This window comes from Nomascus leucogenys, chromosome 5, assembly GCF_006542625.1.
Source record: "Nomascus leucogenys isolate Asia chromosome 5, Asia_NLE_v1, whole genome shotgun sequence".
Taxonomy (NCBI): Eukaryota; Metazoa; Chordata; class Mammalia; order Primates; family Hylobatidae; genus Nomascus; species Nomascus leucogenys.
Window position 1 is genome coordinate 122,105,169 of NC_044385.1, and position 23,205 is coordinate 122,128,373.

The 23,205-nt window shown below is 40.3% G+C and overlaps 1 protein-coding gene across 1 annotated transcript in view; it reads right to left on the minus strand.

The window, feature by feature from the left end:
• RAP2A (RAP2A, member of RAS oncogene family) overlaps positions 1-3,228 on the minus strand; it is a 34,940-nt gene extending 31,712 nt beyond the window's left edge. Inside the window, exon 1 of the mRNA XM_003279200.3 lies at positions 2,623-3,228. Coding sequence (XP_003279248.1) covers positions 2,623-2,936 — 314 coding nt within the window. The 5' untranslated portion in view covers positions 2,937-3,228. The remainder of the gene's footprint in view (positions 1-2,622) is intronic.
• Positions 3,229-23,205: the final 19,977 nt, after the last annotated feature.

Genomic DNA, 23,205 nt, shown 5'->3' on the forward strand with positions numbered 1-23,205 from the left:
GAGAAATAAGCAAGCATTTCCCCAAATCATATACACCTTAGACCTCTGTTGTCCAATATGGCAGCCTATGGCCACATACGGCTACTGAGCACTTGAAATGTGACTTGTTTGAATTGAGATGTGGTAGGTCAAACACATACCAAACTTCGAAGACACAGTATAAAAAAGTAAAGTACCTTATTAATAATTTTTGAATATTGACATGTCGAAATGATTCTATTTTAAATATGGTGGGTTAAATAAAATACACTAAAATTAATTCCACATATTTATGTTATTTTAAAAAAATCAGCTACTAGGAATGTTAAAATTACGTATGTGGCTCGCGTTATATCTCTACTGAAAAGTGCTGACCTAGACCTAAAGCTGAATACTGAATTTGACAGTAGATATCAAATACTGAAAGACTGGTAAAGAGGCCACCTGCATTCACACGTCCTCTCCATCAATGATGGGAAGCCAGACGCTGGGGTTAGGATGAAGTGTAAAATACCTTACTACTACCATATTACAAAGACACACAAAGTGAGGTCCAAGAGGTTCTTATGAATACAACAGTTGAATTCTGGTGAAGAGAATTTATGAACTCTACTTCAGCTGATCAATGATATTTTTATATCTAGAACTGAGACTAGTGAGTAAAATGATATCTGGGCATGCAGAATTTTACTCTGTTTTTCCTCTGGGTCATAGTGAAAATAAACAAATTGCTCCAATATACTGCGTTTAGACTAACCTATTATTATAACTGAGAAAAGTAATCTGCACTAAATTACAAGAAACTACAAAATTATGTAGACCATATTATCCAATAATATTTTGCCATATTTGTTCCCTAGGCTTGTGTCAAGAAGTTAGCCATGGGTATGTGGCTTTATCAGTGTATATCTGCATCTTCATATCTTTAAGCATATATATCTAAATGTGAAGGGTGAGGCAGTTGGGGCATTTACTTAGATTATTTTTTGATGTATGCATTTGGCCTAACATTGACATGTGGCAATGTATCAAACTACCCTGCAGTTGGTTTTGTTTGTTTCTTTTTAATTGAGTGGTTGGGGGAGGGGGTAATAAGAATTTAAGTAACTTAAATGTAGCCCCTTAAATGCCATCCTCATACTAAGTTTAACACCAGAATTGTTCGACTCTTAACTATAAACATTTAACTTTAGGACAATGATACTGGAGAAGTAAAAAGCTATCAAATTCACAAATCTTAGCAGCAGAGACCACGAAAATATCTGCTTTATTCTAGTTTGGAATTTAACACAAGGATGAATAACATGCACAATTTTAGTTCAGCTATTAAAGTGCATACTCAATTAGTTAAGGGGGGGTGGAGCAATAGAGACAGCCTTCTCTTTGATCTCATAGGTTGCATTAAAAACCCACTACTCGTAATGAATTTTTGAGCATCCCCTGGGTACACATAACTTGGTCCTTGCTCTTTCAAAATGAGTGGACTCAAACTGACTTATAATGTGATTGTATCTACGGTGCACTTACAACCATCTTTCAGTAAATGTCTTCAGATTTAGGCTCTAGGTAGAGTAAGGCAGGAAAAAAAGGACACCAAAATTATCAGCAGGCATTAACAAGAACTAGATAAAACAGTAATGTGTAATTAAATGATAATTAGAAAAATTTGCCAAAACTTTGAACTAAGATATTATCACATTTCTAATGCTTAAAATTACACGGAAAAATATATTCAGTGAATTTAAGAGAAAACAAACATTTTAAATCATTTATCAGCCATATTTCCAAAATGTATACTTTAGAAAAGAATTTATATATATATATATATATAAAGGCTTATTAACATTAACTTTAAATTAGCTAATACTTGTGTCACACTTTTGAAGAAGCTTCTGTTTTGTTTCCAGGAACTGGTGGTGGTGGTGGTGGTGGTGGTTTTTTTTTTTTTTTTTTTTTTTTTTTTGGAAGGGGTTAAGGCGGCTATATTAAAAAAAACAAAAACAAAAAAGTTAAGCTGTATTCTTTTCCTGTGAATGGCTTATTTGTACTCCTCTATGTTAATATTCTCGAAACCCCATTTAGCTTATGATGTCTTCAAATAATTTGATAATCTGTCTCTAAAGTTTTGCACTAAATTAGAGACTTCATTTTTGTAAAACGCCTTGGAACCATAAACCTTTAACGAGATGAGAAAGGTCTCTTTCCTCTGGACTTGACTTTATTGTATAGGTGTGTGAGCGATTTTTGCTGTCAAACATTGCCAAGGCAGAGTGTTGTTGTTGTTCAGTCTGCAAATGTCTCGATTATACCTGCACAGTTCCTCTCTTCCCAACACAAACCTATCCACCCCTTTCCCCCTGCAAGTTTTAAACTTTGTTTCCTTGAGGGCTCTGTACGAGCAATGCTAACAACGTCCAAGAGACAAAGAGCTGTTCTGTGGGCTAACACGATGCCAAATTTTAGTTGTGAAACAAAGCACTCAAATTTGAGATTGAGAAAGAGGAGCAGAATGACAATAGTAAAGCCTCCAGCTTGGAGCCACCCCCCAAACAGCCCCTTCCCCGGAGCCCCGCGCGGGGAGTTCCGGCCCCGGGACGGTGACTCCGGGGTGCAGCCGCCAAGCCCCCGTGCGCCCTCGCTCACCGCTTCACGCGGATGATCTGGTCCCGCATGGGCTTGATGTCCTGGAAGCTCTGCTGGTTGACGAGGCTGTAGACGAGGATGAAGCCCTGGCCGTTCTTGATGTACAGGTCCCGCATGGACGCGAACTGCTCGGTGCCCGCCGTGTCCAGGATCTCCAGCACCGACGGCGACGAATCCACTTCGATCTCCTTGCGGTAGAAGTCCTCGATGGTGGGGTCGTATTTCTCGATGAAGGTGCCGGTCACGAACTGCACGGTCAGGGCGGATTTGCCTACCCCGCCCGAGCCCAGCACCACCACTTTGTACTCGCGCATCGTCCCTCCGCGGCTGCCGCCGCCGCCGCCGCCCGCGACATAGACCTACGCCGGCCGCGCTGCGCCCCCAGCCCCGGCCCCGGCGGCTCGCCCCGCCGCCTCCCGCTGCCGCCCCCACCTCACAGCCGCGGCGGCCCCCGGGCCGCCGGCGGCGGCGGCGGCAACTGAGGGAGCAGTGGCCCTGGGCATGGGCCGAGCTGGGCGGCGATGCGGCCCCGTGGGTACCGGGTGGGACTGAGGGCGAGCAAAGAGAGAGCGGGAGCCGCCGGAGCCGCCCGAGCCGCGGGCCCGCAGTGCCGCCCGCCCCGCCCCTCGCGCCTCCACGCCCAGATCCCCGCCCGCCGCCGCCGCCGCCGCCGCCGCTACCCCCAGCGTTAGCGCGCGCGCCCGAGCCCCAGCCGCAGCGCGGCCAGGGGCGGGGCCCGGCGGCCAGGGCGGAGCCTGCGGCGCAGCCCCGCCCCCACCCTGTCTCCTAGGCGACCGGTCGCGAGCGCTCCCGAGAGGCTCTGCGCGGCTCGGAAGCTTCTGCCCGCGCGGAGATAAACAAGCACCGCGACCGCCCAGCAGCGCCGAACCCTGCGCGCCCAGTCAGACCCCAGGGCCTGTGTACCGAGCATGCGCAGTTCCCGCCCGAGCCAGGAGCCAGCGTCAACCTGAGGCTCCTGAGACGTTCAGAATTCGGCAGGGATGAGGTGGTAGAGGGGCCAGAGCTACCTCCAAGCTTTACCCTGAGGCGGGGAGTGAAGGAGAGAGATGCCCAAGGCCCAAGAGGGGCCGCGAGGGCCTTTGCCCGATGCCACCCAGTCTGTCAGCACTCCTAGAGCTTTGGTTTTATCTTGTATTAGCATGTAAAGCTTTAATGGGACGGGCACCTACAGGCTTCTGCCTGAAGTTGTGTAAACGCAACAAAATGAAGCTTTGGAGCGTTAGGACATTGATGGGAGGGTGACAGCCCCCCCCCAGCAGCGCGCCAGAGGGGCGAGTCAGAGGCGGCCGCACACCACGGAAGTCGGGTCCGAGCCCTCTGACGTCGCCGGGGTCCCACCCACCAACCCTCTGGACCCGCCCACATTTCTTCTAGGCCCGCCCCTTTCAGTGCCGAACAGAAGTCGAGCTCTTCCCACGCCCTGTCAGCCACGGGTGAATTGAAAACCTGGAGAGCAGAATCCCGAACGGCAGCCGGAAGGCCCAGGGACACCTCATAGCAACAGCCAGCTAGGGGCATCTAGTGGGAAGCTGGAATTCATTCTAGCCAACCACATCACGTCTCTGCACCACAAGGTACCATTCACGACCAATAAGAGAGCGTCCCCATACCACGTGACTTTCCTCCTTCAACCAATCGAGAAAAACGCTAGTCGCAGGATCCGCAAGCCCACCTCCCAGTGCCTCGCCAGGCGGGGCGGTTCGCGCACTTTCTGCCAACCAGTCGTAGGTGAGCTGGCGAGTGACGGAAGCTTCGGCCAAGCCAACCAGAGCTCGCGAGCCCCTTGCCACCGAGGCCGGCGGGATGGAGACAGGGCCGGGCTGCTGGTGTTTGGGAGGGGCAGAGATTGAGGAGCCAGTTGCTGTGCCCTGTTCTGGCAAAAGAACAAGATGCGTTGCAAGCCAGAATGATGAATTCCACTTTTAACGTCGTCTCCGTGGCATTCTGCCTAAATGATGGGCTTGGAAATGGTGCTGAGGGATGTGGGCTGAATCGAGAACACAGGGACTTTTGTCTTCAGGGTGAGAAATGTTCCGGTCCTTAAGGAGCCATCGTGCAGCAGTTGCATGGGTCTTCCAGGCGTTCCTCCCAAAACATTATTTTTTTCTTTCACTATTAAGTTTTAAAACTTAGCGTTCTGTAGCTAGCATTGCATCTTAGTTACACACCCTCTCCCACCCATAACATCAAATTTAGGAGACGATACATCCCCAAGCATTCTTGCATTATTTTTTGCAGTAACTGGTTATTCGGTTTACTTTCTTTAAACTATGTCCTTCTCAAACTAGTCTCACCTGTTCGTTACTGTCGCACATTTCCTGCGAATAACACATTTCTGTAGTTCTGTTGTTAGAGCCTGGCATACCTCTCCCTCGTTCCTCTTTCCCACAAGGTCATCATGCAGAGGGGATTTTGGTCTGAGTTAAAAGCCAGGTATTCTTTCACCATCTTTTCTGTCGATAGTCCAACTACTACAAAGACTACTCAAATTTAATAGTTTCTTATTTCCCTATAGCTTTGTTATATTAGAATGGATAACTTATGTTGACATTACATTGCTGTAATGAACACACACCAAGTTTTCATTTAAAATTATCAAGGACAAATGTCCTCTGAATTTAAAAATGTGTATGTGGTGAAATATTACTCAGCATTTCTTGATTACACATCATTAAAATATGAATGGTACTATCAGCCACCAGAATCAGCAGTGAAGGTATTATATTAATAAAAAGGACTAAGAATCAGGACTGTTTTAAGGGAATTGGAACCGAAGAGGATCTACTATTTCATCCTAGGCTAGTAATATGAAATAGTGAATTAAAATTGAAAGACCTTACATGGATGCTTCATATCTGAGCTACTTTGGCAGGGATGTTTCAAGAGGATGTAGGTAAGTATGGTGTTCACCTAGCTTTCCAGAAGTCTCATATTTTGTGTAAAACTGGTATGCTTATTCATGGTTACTTTAGGTTAGTAGAAGCTCTACTTCGTTTCCAAGGAAAGACACACTGTCTCTTTTAAGATTCTAACTGTGCATCTTGGTGATAAGAAGTTCTTAGGTTTGTTAAACAGAGCCAGGAAGCATGAAGCTTTCTCTCTAGATCATGACAACTCATCTAGTACCTTTCATTACAGAGGAGCTCTAAGTCCATTTACTTTGCAAGGAATGAAGTTCCAGTGATTTATGTTTTTGAGAAATTTGCATTGGGATTGTGGGTCCAGAAGGTCACCTTAAGTAATTGTTTTCATGACTCCTAGGTCCCTAGATGTTGAGAAGCTCTGGATTGAAGCTGTCACAAAAATAGTGAGTGGGCTCCGTAGTCACTCCACTTAGCATAATACAGAGTAGGACAGCTTTGTGACATTTCTCAGGCTATTTCCCCTGACTTCTCATCAATGCTGACGTTTTTGATAAGAAGGGGTATAGAGACTGCAGCCCATGGGGTGGTTACAGCTCATTTATTTACAGGCTTGATATTGACAGGCCTCAGATTTCATGCTCAGTACCATAAAGGTTGATTTTTAACCACCAAGAGGCAAAAGAAACATGACAGGTCGGAGCATATTTTCTCACCTATTCTAGCTTAAGTGATGGTACTTACCTGATTTGTGGCTGTATGTGAAATGTTGGGTGAAAGATTAGCTGCTATAAAAAGGATGTCAGGACGTGTAGAGAATTTAGAGGACTTGAGTGGGAGATGGATGTCTGTTTTCTAACCCTTTAGTCATGTTCATTCCGATGCCAGCATAAACTGTTCTGAGATGATTATAGAAATAACTTATATCTTCATTCGTTTGTGGGAAATAAAAAATAAAAATGATATAAAAGAAATTTGAATTATTCCCAAGAGCTGTAATCTGTAAGATAGTGAAAACTTAACGCAGTAACTGACACTGCAGGATCCCTTCAGTTTCCGAAGTGCATTGCCAGGAGAATAAAAAAAAAAAAGAAAATCTTCATTTCTCCTCTCTCCACTAAATCTGAAAGGGAGTTATCTCACCTATAGCCAGATACCTTCAATTATCGCACTTGTGTTACCATGGAAACCCAGGTCCATCCTTTCTTTCTGTGAAAGATGTTGGAAAAGGTGGTATGAAGTGGGAAATACACTGTATTCTGGGACTTCCTGACACCAGCAAGAAGCAAATATGCAGAGAATTTAATAGAAACAAATTAGTAGAGGATGTTTGTAATGCGAGGGGTACTTTTTGACTGTAAAACCCTGATTCCTAATACTTCTTATTAAAGCCTGCATGCCTCTGATTAACTGTAAAGGGGAAGGGCACGTCAAGTACATTTAGCACCTGTGAAACGCTGCTGGCAATTATAAGGAGAGCAGACGATGGTTTCTTGACCTGTGAGGCTCCTAATACAGTTGAGAATCTGCAGTATATATGTGGAATGGAAAGGAAGGGGCAAAATAAACTTTGTTCTTCCTTTTAAAAATGTGATATTTCTCAGTGCTTTTGAAAAGAAAAGGAATTAGAATGCAGAAATTAAGAGTATGGAAACAACTCAATAAAAGAAACGTATGGGTGGAGAGAGTAGATGTTTCAAAAGGCCATTTTAATCAGAAAAAAAATCTGAAAGAAAAGACGTAATGATTAAAATGTAGGCAGAGAAAAGAAAAAGCCTGAAGAATCTTAAGAGCTAGAGGATTCTGTGGAAAACAGAGCTTCAGTGTGGTTCATTTAACAAAGAAGAAGAGCAGGCACAGTGTTGCTTGCGTACCCAGCAGTTTCCCTTTATTTTTGCCAAAGAAGCTGGGATGAATCAGGATTGGACTTTAATAGCATTGCTTTCCCTCTGCCCACAGTTAGTCCAAAAGTAGGCACGTGACTTAGTTCTTGTCATTGGAATGGGGAGAAGGCTGCTGGGGCTGGAGGGATTTCTAGGATATTGACAAGAGTGAGGAAATATCCCCATTTTCTGATGTCACTCTCTTTGCTTCCTGCTTTACACATTGAAATATGAGAATGTGGCCACCATTTGGGGGCTATGATGCATTATGACATTATGGTGCAATACTGTAGAAAGCCAGCAACTTTGGATGGCCAAGGAGGAGTATGGGAAGAACCTAGGTCCTGCATGACAACATTGGACAGTCAAACCAACATTAGAACTGCCCACCTTTGGACTTATGGCTAAGTAAACAGCTGGTGTCTTTCAATTTAAGTCTGTGTTGGTAAGGTTTTCTGCATCTTCCAGCAAAATACATCCCACCTGTTACAAAAAGTGTGAGGGATTCCAGCCAAAATGGGGCTTAAAAAAATCAGCAAGCGTTTGTGAGCACTTTTATTTCACTAATATCCGAACGATATTTCAAAGATACTATAATATTAATTCAGTAATTACTGTGTATATTTTTAGGCTCTGGGGTTACAACAATAAGCAATTAGCCAAAAGAGCTTGTATTCTAGCGGGAGAGACAGATATTAAGCAACCAATTACATGTTTATATTATGAAATAATGGTTATACTTAAAACTAATAAGAAGGAAAAATCAGGAATTAGAAAGGGTGTATAGTAACTATATAAATAATAAAATATTACAAAATATGTAACTAAATAACTGGATGAAATTACAAAAACAGACACTTTCCAAGTAAATGAGAATGAAATGTATAGCTTTTACTGACATTCCCAGAGGTCGAAAGAAACAGTAAATTGGAGTAGGTTAGTCCAGGAGAGTTGTCTGAAGGAAATTAATATTGTATCAGGTTTTGAAGGAAGTGGCCAAAGGACAGGCTAGATGGGGCAGAAGAGAGCACTCTAGATGTAAGGAACCGGAAGAACAAAGGAAGAAAGCAGGAATGAAGTAAGAATGAATAAGAGAAATACCAGAATCACTTGATTTTTAAAATCCCTGTAGCAACAGCGTTCTAGGGGCATCTCTCAGAGAAAAAGAAAGATGCCAGAAGTCTCAAAGCGAGATTATTTAAAGGTATAAAAATAATATAGGAGAAAAATACAGAAGACAAAGTAGGAGTACAAGAGTGCATTTGAAATTAAGGTGTCATTCAAAATAATGAATAATTTATAATGTGGGTGTCAAAAGAGTTGTCATAAGAAGTAATTATGGATTTAAGGGCATCAAGAAGGAGGGATTCAAACTTTCACAAATAGAAATAGAAGGAAACATGAGGAATGGCAAAAAAATGAAGACAGGTAGAAAAACAGTTTTTGCTTGTGGTTATTTTTCCATGGTAGCTGTTATTGACATGCATTATGTAGAAATGAATGGAATTTGATTGAAAAGAAAAATTTCAATAGAACAGTAATACATAAAGATAGTCTTTTGGGTAAATAATGTAATTTAAAATGTTTTCACTAGAATGCCTTTTTGTACCTTGCTGTAGGAAAATCTTTTCCACAAAAAAAACTGTAAGTAATAGTAAGTTACAGATTAGCAAAGCATTTTGGAAATTAAAAAAAACCATAGATGTGCCAAATGTAATAGTAGAGCAACAATAATAAATATTTGTAATAAAAATCAGAACTTGTTAGGCATTATGTGGTTTCTGGTCAAATATGGTCATAGTACTAATTTTTCTAATGCTATTTTCTATACAAATATAAGAATTTTTTAAATTAAGCTATGGTAGGTATATGAACACATCTTGATATTACTGGAGGTAGGATTTACCACTCACTTTTTGTTTTTTTTTTTTTTGTTTTTTTTTTTTTTTTTTTTTGAGACGGAGTCTCGCTCTGTCGCCCAGGCTGGAGTGCAGTGGCGCAATCTCAGCTCACTGCAAGCTCCGCCTCCCGGGTTCACGCCATTCTCCTGCCTCAGCCTCTCCGAGTAGCTAGGACTACAGGCGCCCGCCACCACACCCGGCTAATTTTTTGTATTTTTAGTAGAGACGGAGTTTCACCGTGGTCTCGATCTCCTGACCTCGTGATCCGCCCGCCTCGGCCTCCCAAAGTGCTGGGATTACAAGCGTGAGCCACCGCGCCCGGCCCTACCACTCACTTTTTGTGACCCCAAGTGTAACCCTGAACAGACTTCTGTCTTAATACCAATAGCGCGATTGCACTGTCTTCTCCAGTGACTGGGGAAAGGGACAGTGCTTTGTTCATTTTTGTTTTACCAGCATTCAGCACATCGCCTAAAAACAATTATGGGAATTCATAAAATGTTTGTAAATAAATGAGCAATTGAGTGGACTATAAAGTTTCTTCTAAAAACCCTGGGTTTTGAACACAGAGAAGATGAGAATAAAAGGAAAGGAATAAGGATTTTCCCCAAATCAAGGTGAGGTTGATGTAAGTGTCCTCCAAAGTTGGTCTAATCTCCAAAGAAGCTTGTATCTCAAAAACAGTAAGTCTGCAACAGGCAAGGTCAATGGCAGTTTGTAGACCTGGAATTTAGGAGTGCCAGGAAAGATTTGAAAAAGCATGTCTTCTATCAACTGACTGTTGTCTGAAATTTTGCACTTAGGGTTTAGTCTTTTGATGTAAAAGTTATTTTTTTCCAATTAAAATGTAAGTAGGAGATATACAGTTAAATTGCACCATCAGTCTGTCCACTTTGGGGCATGCAACTATGCTTACCTGGATGAAAAAGAAAATGAAGAAAGTAAAATAGAAGAAAATAGTTTAAATTGGGGGATAAGTCATGGCATGAGTATGTTCCCAGAGCAAGTATAAGGAGGCCATGGAAATCCACTGTATTTTTGTCATATACTTATTAATTTTTTTCAATAAGGTTAATCACTCCACATGGTGTAACATGAAAAATAACAGCCTTTACAATTACTAGATTCTTAAACTTATTTCAAATACTTTTCAATTTTTATGAGATTACAAGAATTTTTTAAACTTTGAAGCTGCATCCCTTGTCTGATTCCCTCCATTTCTCTTCTGCTTCTCACATTATTGTGTTCAGCAATGGTTTGGAGGCATCTTGGGGAAGACAGAGCAGAGTTATGGTGTAAGGACCATCCGACTCTTCTCAGCAGCCATCCAGTTATCTTGTCAAGGGAAGTTACTCATCCTGCTCTCTAGAATTATCTCCTCAAAAATCAGTTTCCTGCTTTTCACACAACAGTACACCATCTTTTACTCTTATCCTAATTAATGCTTCTCACACAGCCTTACAAAATATTAGTCACTTAAGGAATTATTAACCACATTCATTAGGCTGCACTAGTTGAAAAAGATGTCTTGTTTACTTAGTCAAAGCACTATCTCTGTGCAATGGCATTGATGGTGAAATTGATCAGAGTCTACATTTGAATGAGAGAAGCTGAGGGAGACATTTCAGAAATAGTAAGCCTTTTTATTTCCTTGGTGTACCAAATAGTCAAGGAAAGTTAAAGTATCTTCTTATACTTTGTCTTGATTACATTCTTTTGGGGACTGATCTCTGGTGTTTATTAGGTTTTTAATAAAGATTTTGGCCATTTTCCATGCAAACTAATGTTTCCAATGAAAAGATACAACAATGCATGTAAATTACATAAGAAATATTAATCTGTCAATGTAATTAACTTATATAAGCAACAATTAGTTTCAAAGCTGGAATGGATTAAGTCAGTTCTATACTGCACACTGACAAAGTGAAAGGAGCTAAAATGGACAAATTGTGGTGCTGTAAGCTTATGATTCTTAATATTTTTATATTAAAGTTGCAAAGTTTCAAAGTGCTCAGTGCTGCTCTTTACATTAGGGCTGTAGACTCTCTTAAGCGAGGGTTCTATCTGGATATGTGATTGATAGGATGGAGGCTGGGCTGAGGCTTAGTAAGACATTTAACCATGCCTTGTATAATACTCCTTAAATGTTGGCTCTCACAAACATAGAAATAATGAACATTAACTAGCTCTCTGTTTTGATATCTACCATCTACCTGTCAACTTAAATCATGAAATCTTTAAATTTGGAGAGGAGAGTTTTATTTCTTACCAAGAGTTGCAGCCAGCAGGGTGGCCATCCTAACTGGCTGGGAAGTGTAACCTCAGGCAGAGACCAAAAGCAAGTTATTCAAGGGAGGATGAGATAGGAATTTATGCCGAATGGATTGGCCAAGTATATTTATTTAACAGATTGTAGGAGGAGCTATAAATATCCATGAAGAGGGGGCATGTGCATGAATAGTAAGCAAACATGGATGTTACATGCATCTCTTGTTCACTTTGGGGTAAAGACTTCACATTCAAATGCATTCCAATTAAGCCCTATATGTCAAAAGGTGAAGCAGGGACATGAAGGCACTCAGTGCTCAGCCTCTGTAAACCAGACAGAACCAGAAGATGGCCAGTGGTCTCTTATCAGGAGAAAGTTACTGAAATCAGTCTTTTGTCCAATCAGAGCTGTAGCTGTGGCTTGTGGAACAGAGGGGTCAGTTAGTCAGTATCTGGTGCTTAGTGAGCTACCATTGTTTTAATACTGCTTATCTTGAGGCCAGTGCTTGTTTAGCTGCTAGAGAATAAGAAAAACCTGTGGCAATTATAGCATAGTTTATTCTATAAGGGTAGGGGTACGTGACTTTAACTTTTTCTGGCATGGCCTTAGGTCTCATTTATTATTTGTTACTTTATTGCCACAAGGAGTCTGTTCCATTAGTCTTATGATCTCTATTTTAACATATCTATTTTGGTTTTTTCCTCCACTTGATTCCAGAAGGACTAAAGTACATTTCATAAATACATACAAGATAAATTTAAATAAAAATAAGAAAACCTTAAAATGATCTGTATTAATACATTTCCAGTTTGAGGGGTCAAATAGATTGTTTCAAGAAACTTTAACATTATCTATTATTCAAAATAAGTTTTTTCAGAAACTGTGTTGTACATTGGTGTACATCTGTTTAAATAGATTTCGCCATGGCATTCACACTTGGTCTTGGTCTGTGTGTGTTAGGGTTGGGGTAGGGGGAGCATTGTTAATGCCCAAATCCTTCCCAAGTCTCATCAATGAATAGTCTGGGGGAAGGAGGGTTGGGAATGTGTGTATTGAACAAAATCTTCTAAATGATTCTGACTTGCCTCTGGGTTGAAAATCAATTTAACAATACTACGTGTTTTCTGAAGTAAAGGTCACACTTAAAGTAACTGATGATCTTGGAAATTTTTACCGAGGATACTGACTAATGAGATGGCCTACCCCAAATCCAGAATTTAACTTAAATTCCACCTCCCCTTGTTTTCCTTAAACTTTTCTCTCACCATATTTTCCAAAAACGTTATACCTTTCTTCTCATATGTGCTGCAATTTGTCTTGCATTATGTTTATCTTTGTCATTTCAGCTAGTATATGGACTCATGGATGTCTGGTGGGGAGCAGGGTGGGGAATCTATAAGTTTTTTCATCTTTCTAATCTTTATTATGCTTTAGTCAATAGTATATATTCAATAAATGTTGAATGAATTGGATTAAATATAAAACATTAAATGTTATGAAAAGTATGCATAATTTTCAAATTATCAAATTATTTTATTCTCTCTATTGAAGGGAAATCATGTGTTTTTCAACTTTGAACTGAAACTCTAAACTACATGAAATCATAATGTGAAATTTTAAACAGTATTATTCTTCAGAAAACAGTAACAGGCTTAATTCACAACAACTGCAACGGGGTCTCATCCTTTAAGCAATCATTTTTAATGTTCTAACCAAATCCTTATACTAAAACACAAACAACTGCTGAATGTGATAAAGTAATGGAAAATATAGAAAAACTCCCATTTTCTCTATCTCATTGTGTGTGAAATCATTCTTAAAAAGAATCACTTCCACTTCTATTTGAATCAAAAATAGCCAATAAGGCAATTCTAACTGGTTTTAAAAAAAAACCAACAAGAATAAAACAAATCACCAAGGCAAACGAGTTTTAAAAGATATGAATCATCAAGGTTAAAAAAAATTAGAAAAATATATAAAAACTTACACATGTCCTTGATATAGTTTTGTCTTGTGTCCCCTTAAAATTTCAGTAGCTTTTCTTGTTGCTTAGAAATCAAGGATGTCTGATTGGCAGGACTTTGACAAGCTGCCTAAGGAAACTATGATGTTTTCAGTCCCCATATTAAAGACCCCCTTTTACATTCCAGCTGAGGGCTGGTATAGGCAGGATAGGAAAGCTTACAGATGGTGGGAGGCACAGAACCTTCATAGGGGCTGAGGCAAGAATATCCAGATGACAGAAGACAGGAGAGAGAATAAAAGATGCCAGCCTCCTCATTGTGAGTTCACAGTGGCTGCCTTGGTCGGGAGCTTTTGGCATGGTTCTCATGAATTACACAATCTAATCTACTTCTGTACAGAAGATTTCAGAGGCGCAGTTGAGTGTGCTAAAATGGCATTACTACCTACTCAGAACATGATGCTTCTGTGTGCCCATATGCCCAACTTATTTTCAGATGTATTTGAGAAAAATAGAAAATAGGCATTCTTAGTACTAGAGACATACAATAAAAATGCGCGTGACTCTATCCATTTGTAGGTTTCTTGGGAGTTTTGTCAGGCTCCGGGGGACCCATGTTTGTAGCACATGAGTTCTCTGGTCATAGATCGTTGATGTGGTCATTGGCACACGGTGCCTAGCTCATGAGCCAGTAAGATTTGTTTCCTCCTAGGAATTTAGAACTTGAGTCCAGAGGGTGGGGCTGGGCATTTGAACTAGGAAGTAAGGAAAGCCACACTGGGAAAGCCTTTGATGGGCTCTGTGTACAACTCAGCAGAAATGCCGATCTACAGAGAAATGTCAAAGAAAAAAGTCGATTCTTAGAGAAGTAGTGATGGCTCACTTAGTTCCTGAGAGCTTTCCTACTAATGAGGAGATCCAATTGCATTTTCTACCATTGGCATTGAGATCCCCGCCTCCACCCCAACATTACACTAAATTTTCCTTTAAGTTAGTCTCAGTGGTTTTCTGGTTTTCTATTACAACCAGAAGTTTCCTGAAAAAGACAAAATTATCCCGTTAGAACATGTTCTCTTATATCTCTGTTAGGAGTACATTGGAAATGAACAGCATTCTATTGTCAGTTTGTCAGCATTAATTATAAATTATGGCCCAATAATTTTTCAGAACCTAATTGCATATAGCTGATGACAGTGGCTTCTGGAGCTGCTTTATGGTAGTGTGTGTTAGAGGGTCCTGCCAGATTCCCTGGAGGAGATAGTTTGTCCTTTCTGTAATGTTGGAAATAATGTCTCTCATGCAGGTTTAATAACAAGATGCAGTGCAAAAGCTCCAGGCACTAGCCAGGTCATGTGACATGAGGCCTGGGATCAGCTTATCTCACAGACCCAGACATAGAACCCCATGCCAGCCCCACAACAAGTGGACAATCTAGGAGGATTTGAGTATTTCCTGCAGCTATTCAACAAATACAGAGAGGTGGTTTGCTTCAACTTAACTATTTATTGTTGTCCTTATGCAACAACAATTCTCCAGTTGTCATCTGGAGAAACTGAAAATTAATATGAAATCATCTAGTTCCTCTTTAAGGCAGTACTTGGGATTCTGTGAATGCAAGGATTTCCTTATTGTCCTACCTGCAGGGAGAGGCATTCAGGGCTTCTGGATCATAGCCTCGGTCACATTTTAAAACTTGACATAATGTCTAAAATAGCTGTATTTATATTTTAAATTAACTTGAAAATGAAACTGCTAGACCATATAATTTACCTACTAAATTTGGACACTTTTGAGAGTAAAACAGGATGCTATTAATAATAAAATGAAAGCAGGCCTTGGAACTGACCCAGGCAAACTGGATGATAGTATTACCCAATTCTTAGATTTTGCATTCTTGGTTTCTGAGTAACTCACATATTGGGAAGCCCAACAATTTTGGGCATGGTTTTTGACCAAATCAAATTTTAGCCGCCATTTTGGAGTATTGCCCATGATCCCACCACGAGCCACTAGCTGTATAAATGAGCTTCTCTAAGGCTTCAGCTTCTTCACTTTCACAATTGAATGGGTAACTCCAAATCCCTTTCAGCACTGAATAGTCTATAATCAATGACACATCTATCCAAGAGTTTTACTTTTTGGAGAAATTTGTATTATTTTGATTCATATTCAATACAAGATAGAGAATATGAATATCCATGAAAGAATATTGTGAATAAGTTTTGTACACATTATAAAATCATACTGGGCAGCATGGCGTAGCAACAAACACCTGGACTGCAATCTAGCCACTTATTTCCTCTGTGAATTTGCCAAGGTTTCCAAACCATCCTGGATGCCTAAACTGGAGTACTTTCAACTGTAAAATGGGCATAAGAATAATTACTTTTTAGTAATGTTATAATTAAGTGATATGTAGTCTGTGAAGGTATCAAATATATACCACATAAATAGATGTATATGATCGATGAATACTAGTTCCTCTTCCTATTAGAAGGTTAGTGTCATTATTGAATATTTAGGTCATAAATGGGCACTGCACCTTCTTATAACTAAGAATATTGCCAATGAGTTTCTCTATTCCCAATATTGTCTTTTATTGACACAGAGCAATTACGTCGGATGGAAGCACATCCATGATTACAGTCATCATCAAAGTCAAACACACCTGGACCCAAAAGCCCTCTTTCTTCTTTTAGATATATGACATTGGGAGGTTACTTAGGCTCACAGAGTCTCTCTTCCCTCATCTGCAACGATGAATGAGATAATGTGTATAGATCACATGGCACAAGTCCTAGTGTATATTCAATAATATGCATTATTGTTACTCTTATTATTGTTAATATGGGAGAAGAGAAATTAAAAGTCTCCGTTTAACAGGAGGTGAGAGATGTTTCCAGAAGAAGAGCTTATAGTGCATGTAGACTTCAGAAGTGACTATAAGTGAGGAATAATAGTTGAGAAAACAAACCCATGAGCATGCCGTGGGTTTAGCATTGTGCTAAACGGCAGCATTGTGCTATTCCCACTGAGAATAATGTCTTTCGTGGACATTTTGGAACCATTATGGACTGGTCATGATACTATGACTCCTGAGAATTCTAACAGCTTCAGATACACAGTAGGGCTGCAGATGTGTTTTACCCATCCAGGGCTCCTGACAGTGAAATCAAAGGCTTGGATTGATAAACTCTGCAAACAATGTGTATTAGTCCATTTTCACACTGCTGATAAAGACATACCCAAAACTGGGCAATTTACAAAGGAAAGAAGTTTAATGACCTCACTGTTCAACTTGGCTGGGGAGGCCTCACAATCATGGTGGAAAGTGAAAGGCACATCTCACAGGCAGCAGATGAGAAAAGTGAAAGCCAAGTAAAAGAGGTTTCCCCTTATAAAACCAGCAGGTCTCATGAGACTTACTCACTACCATGAGAACAGTATGGGGGAATCCACCCCCATGATTCAATTATCTCCCACTGGGTCCCTCCCACAACGTGAGGGAATTATGGGAACTGTAATTCGAGATGAGATTTGGATGGGGACACAGCCACATCATATCACAATGTTAAGTTGCTCTTAATCATATTATTGATGAAGTACAACAGGGTGATCAGTAATACAACAGTTTTACCTGAGCCTCACTTACCTGTTTTGTAAATGTTATTTTGGAGAAAGCCACTCCTACAATTTGTTTATAAGAAGTCTAGCATGGAGTATTGGTGATCACATTTAGAGAATTATAACTGTGATATTAATGAGGACTGACAATGTGGATGATGATGATCCAATTCATGTGCATCAGAAAAAAAATCACAACTTGATTTTTTTACCTGCTTTGTTTCAATTAATCCTAATTTTTAGAAAACAGACAAATGCATGACCCAGACAAGGGTCTTTGCTTAGTAAAGATTCGGAATTTTCTCGTGCCAAGAGATCCTTTTCTGAGGCCTTCTCCAATTGAATCCTAAGTTTGCCACCCAATTCTTCCAGAGGAGAGGGATCTAGATTTAGTAGATTATTGTTATTATTATTATTATTATTATTATTATTATTATTATTTTGCCAACTTCTAGTCTGTCCTTCATGTATTTGACAGCTCCTTAAAGTTTCTGGCTATAGCCCAGCCCTCCAGCTCCCTGACTGAGATGGGACCTATCAGAAGCATGTGGGTGTTAAAATCCCAACTTGCCTCCATTCCTCAAAGCCCTGGACTTAAATTGAGGTCCTCTGGCCCTGTGGATAGCCTTAACCTCACTACCTAATTTCCACTCCAGGTTTGAATTTCTTCTCTGTTTCTGTATCTAGTGATTTCCCATTCTATCTTCCAATCCTGGCTTTAATGTAATTATATTTGCTATATTTTGTTCAATAATTACAAGTGTTTGGAATGGGGCCAAGGGCCCTTTCTCAGCATTTTAGTCTCCAGATTTTGGTATAAGTGAAGATTAGACTTCTCCTAATCTTCACATCTTTCAGAATGCCATGTGTAATTTTTTTCCTGAACAGAATTAACAGAGGAAACCAGAGCCAGTATCTAAAATCTCAGAGTCCATCACTATGTAGCAGAGCCCTGCAGGATCTAAAATCTCAGAGTCAATCACTATATAGCAGCACCAGGATCTAAAAATCTCAGAGTCCATCATATATTGTGATGTAGTCCATCACAATATTTTGGGAAAACAAAACAGTCTCCTACTCTAAAATACTTAGTATCTTGAATTAAAACCACCAACCTTAAAGCCTGCTGGGAGTGAAACTGCAAATTTTAAACTTTGCGAAAGAGCTGGGGTTATTTGTTTTACTGGGAATAATCACAACGGGTCAGGTAGTATTTGTGGAGGGTTCACTTTTGAGTAGGAGTACGAGGGCCACCACAAGAAGTTCTGTCCACATCAACTCAACCCTTGAGGAACATGGAACGTGCATCAGGATGCAGATGTATGCTTGCCTTTACAGTGTCCAAGTTCCTATCAGTGAGCCACACTGTTCTCAGATCCTCAGGGTCCACAGTCTTTTAGTACGTTTTTTATGTGGTAGCCTGAACTATAGGACTGGGTACCTTCATGGTAGCTTCAGTCAAGATGTGATTGGTGTAGAGGCATTCACTGACGTGTGTAGGGTTTTCCTGAATTTGTTTTCCCTTGCAGTTTTGGATGGCTGGTTCTCTGGGGCCCAGTGACGACACCAGGCAGTCAGAGTAAGGCTGTGCTCTGGCAGGGACTGATGAGGCCTGGAGGAGCAGGGATGTGCACAGACTCACAATATCCTTTTTTTTTTTTTTTCCTTTTTGGCATTTAAAAAGCATCAGATTTCATTGTGAATAAATCCATATTGGAAGGTTATTTAAGTCACTAAGCACCAGTCTGCCAACCACATAAGCTGTACAGTAGCCTCTATCAGGCTGCTTAAAGGAAAGCGGACTGAAGATTGATCCAGGATGCCAGGACTTGCATCCTAAAAGTCAGGCTTTTTCTGTTCTTCTGCCTTTACTACTGAGGGAAAGGAGTAGGGCAAACCAAGGTAAAGAGTTTCACGAACATCCACTCTCCCCCTCATGTCAGCTCTCAGCGCTAAAGAGGCAAGTTAGGAAACAACACAAGTGTCCATCAACAGACTAAATGGACGAACAGAATGTACTATATCCACACAGCCGAGTATCAGCCCTAGAGAGGAAGGCAATTCTGACACATGCTACAACATGGACGTACCTTGAGGACATTATGCTATGGTGAAATAAACTCATCACAGACAAACACATACTGTATGATTCCACTTACATAAAATATCTAGAACAGACAAATTCATAAATATAGAAAGTAGAAGTCACCAGGGGCTAGGGGGAGAAGGGAATGGGGAATTGTTGAATGGATATAAGGATTCTGCTTGAGTTGGTGAAAAAGATCAGGAGAGGGATGATGGTGATGGTTGCACAGCATTGTGAATGTATTTAATGCTTTTGAACTTAAAGCCACTTAAAGTGGCTTCTGTGTATAAAACCACAGTTCTTAAAAAGGCAAGTTGAGGGGATTACCACTTCTGGAAAGATGGAGTGGATTCACTTTTCTCTATTTCTCACTGAGCACAGCTAAAACCCCTGGACATGCATGATATGTAGAATAAACAGAAGAGTCTAAAAGGTGGAGAGAAGAAAGCAAAGCCTCCAGGGACCTCGAGACCCAATAAATGACACAAATGTGAGTTTCCTCGGTTTTCTTTTTGCTTCATATAACCCAGACTGGGTGCTGCAGAAGTCGCCCGCTTGGAAACACACCAATAATTGCAGGCAAAAAAAAAAAAAAAAAAAAAAAAAAAAGCCCTGAGTAAAGGGCTTGACATTGAAGGTGCTGGTTTCATATTTGATGGGGAAGGGGAGGGGGTGGAGCTACAATAGAGTGACTCGATCTCTAGGCCTAGGGAGTAGCCCCCAGATCGCTGTGGATGCAAACTTGCTGGAAGGATCTCAAAGACACCCATTCACTCCCCTAAATTTTTCCTTTATTCAGATTATATAAAACTTTTGCTTTATTTAGGTTAAATAGTACATTTGTACACAAAACATTGCCTCATTTCCAATCTTCACAAAAAATTTCAAAGACTGGTTTGATACAGTATGTATCGAGGGACTCCTTGGTTATTGCAGCTCAATACAGTGTCTGCAGAAACTGAGCCAGCTCAGGTGATTCTATCCCAAGTAAGTATGGTTACTCAGGAGAAATTATACCCAGAACTGACATTATTCCAGCACTTTTAAACAAATACCTGAGAATTTCTAAAATTCAAACCTGGTAAAGTTTATCTAACCTTTAATCCTATGAGAAGAACAACATTTAGCCCCAAAGAAATCCTCAGTTGCAAGTCTCTTTACAGCTCCATAAACAGCAGGGTGGAGAATGAGGTGAAGGCTGCACCTGACAAATCACCAAACTCTTGTTTCTGTTCCTTTGTTTTCTCATCTGTAAAATGGGCATAATAATAAAAATTCTTCTAAAGATTAAAAAGCATTAGGTTAGCTACTCACAGTTCTCATCACAGACTGTAAATCTTGGAAAGCAGGGACTCCCTTTGCCTTTAGAACATTCCAGAAAAGCCTAGTCTGCTGCCTTGTAGACACTCAGGGAGGAAGTACTTAACTGACCAAAGCATCGTGTCCACAGCTGAGCAATTAGTACCAGTACTCTGAGCTAGGGAAGACTTGGAAGTTCTCCTCTTTGTATCCCTGGGGCCAGAAAACTACACCACCTGGTCACAGGTCCCGTTCTTGATGGCTTAGAAATCTGACCACTCTCTGATCCCAGGCAGGAATATCCCGTTGGCAGAAGTGGGCACAGTTCTTCATTAAATGCTCTGAAAAACAACCATATCAATTCTTATACATCCTCCTTGGAGGGTCTCAGGATTATCTTGGTTTCTTCAAATCTAATTAAACCATGAAGCCACCCTATGAATGAGTGGACTTTTTAATCCCTGTCTTGCAAGTTGAAAAAACTTGTTTAGTTAAATTATTATGTCGGGCATACTAATTTAGGCATATAAGAAGTACAAGCACCATTCAATACTTACTCTATATTTTATCCACTGGGTTCTACTTGGCAGGTACCAAAGAAGAAATATTTAGCACCTTATCATTTACACCTGCTGTTTTTTGTTTTTGTTTTTTAACCTCCCCTGGTTATCTGAGGGACTTTAATTCTCTAAATCTCAAGGTGGTAGGCTGACTTTAGTGTAAGTAAGATGTAAATGTAGTGATCACTTTTTGAGGGGTCTAGATATTTAATTTAAAATGTCTCTAGTTAAGGGCAGATAACAGAATTTCTTTAATCTATACAGCAGTCTCAATTAGGCAGTGGTTAGTAAAAATGTATTTAAAAGGCCTAAGTCAAAAGTTAATGAAATTTGTTGTTTATTTCACCTGCTGTAAAAGAATAACCACAGACTTCATTCTTGGATGTCCTCACTTGCTTATTTACATGAATTATTTATCTTATGTCTCAAAATTTAATACATGTCATAGAGCTGCAAGTTACACAATTCATCTTGGGTGTTATAGTTTGCTGTCTACATGGGTAATCAATCTCAGCTATTAGTTTTATTTATTAAACCCAGCTCAAGAAGTAGAAGTTTGACCCCATCTTATATTATGCTAAAAAAAAATAGATATGGTTAGTCCAAGATGTTGGATGCAGTGCAGCTAAAAAGAAAACCAATTTAAGTGAAAGGTGCCAATCCTGCATGTCAGGATTATGGGAGGAGATTAATGTTTTGTTCCTGCCAAGGCAGAAATCAGAACATGCTGGACAGCAGGTAAAAAAAAAAAAAAAAATTAAATAATGGTTTCAAAAGTCATTCTGAATCAGTGAAACAAACTTTGGAAATTTTAAGAAAGGAACCCTCAGGTATAAAGACCCACCAGCCTCTGCTTCGCTGATTTTTTTTTTTTTCCTTTGAGACAGAGTTTTGCTCTTGTCGCCCAGGCTGGAATGCAGTGGCATGATCTCGGCTCACTGCAACCTCCACCTCTCAAGTCCAAGTGATTCTCCTGCCTCAGCCTCCCAAGTAGCTGGGATTACAGGCATGTGCCACCACACTCAGCTAATTTTTTGTATTTTTAGTAGAGATGGGGTTTTACCATATTAGTGAGGCTGGTCTCGAACTCCTGACCTCAGGTGATCCACCTGCCTCAGCCTCCAAAAGTGCTTGGATTACAGGTGTGAGCCACCACGCCTGGCCTTAGCTGATCATTTAAAAAAATAACATTGGTTTCTATCCTGGGATCCTCAAGCAAAATGTTCAATAAGCTTAATCAATAGTCCAGTGACAAAATGCTCAGAAAACTGCTAATGAAATCCTTTCTGAGTGGTGTTTTGTCTGCTGCGTTCACTTGAAAGGGCATAGTAAAGGAAGATTTAGGCCCTGTGACTATGCATCTGGACTTGGGGAAGACAGAGGAGGGAGAAAGATGGGTTACAAATTAAGAACCTGAGCTCAAAAATTTCAGGCCACACTCAGCTATTCACATCATTTTTTTGCCTTGCCTCATATTAAGACTTATGTTTGTCACCCAATTTCATAAAACTATCTTCATTTTTAAGCTCTCCAAACAGCTAAATAATGAACTTTTATTAAATAGAATACTCTTGTAGAATCCCAGGGACTTGGCCACTAAATAGCATTGCAGATAGAGAGCTCAGTATGCTGAGGTCATAATGATTGGTTTTTCCTCAGTGTTTATAAACATCTTTTCTCAGGCAGCAAAGTCTTTATGTGTGCTGTTTCCCTCCTGCCTGGAACATTCTCTTTCCTCATTCCCTATTTAACTCATACTCAACCTTCAAATCTCAGTGTACAAGATTTTCTAGGGAAGCCTTCTAACGTTCCAGATGAACAAAGATCCCTTTGTTATAGATTCTCATATCCTTTCCACAAAACTTCTTTTGATTTCCATAAAATTTTCACTTATCCATGGAATTATTTTATTGGTGTCTGTCTCTCCGAAGGGAAAGTAAGTTCCGTGAAGTCAGGTGTCTCATCATTTTACGTCTAGTTCTTTGCGCCGTGATTGCAGTGGAGTAAGAACTCCATTACCATTTGTTGAATCAGTGACTGAAAAGCAAGCGCAATTAGGCATTTGAATTTTGTGGAAAAAGGCATGCAAAACACAACTTCTGTGCCTTTTTATAAC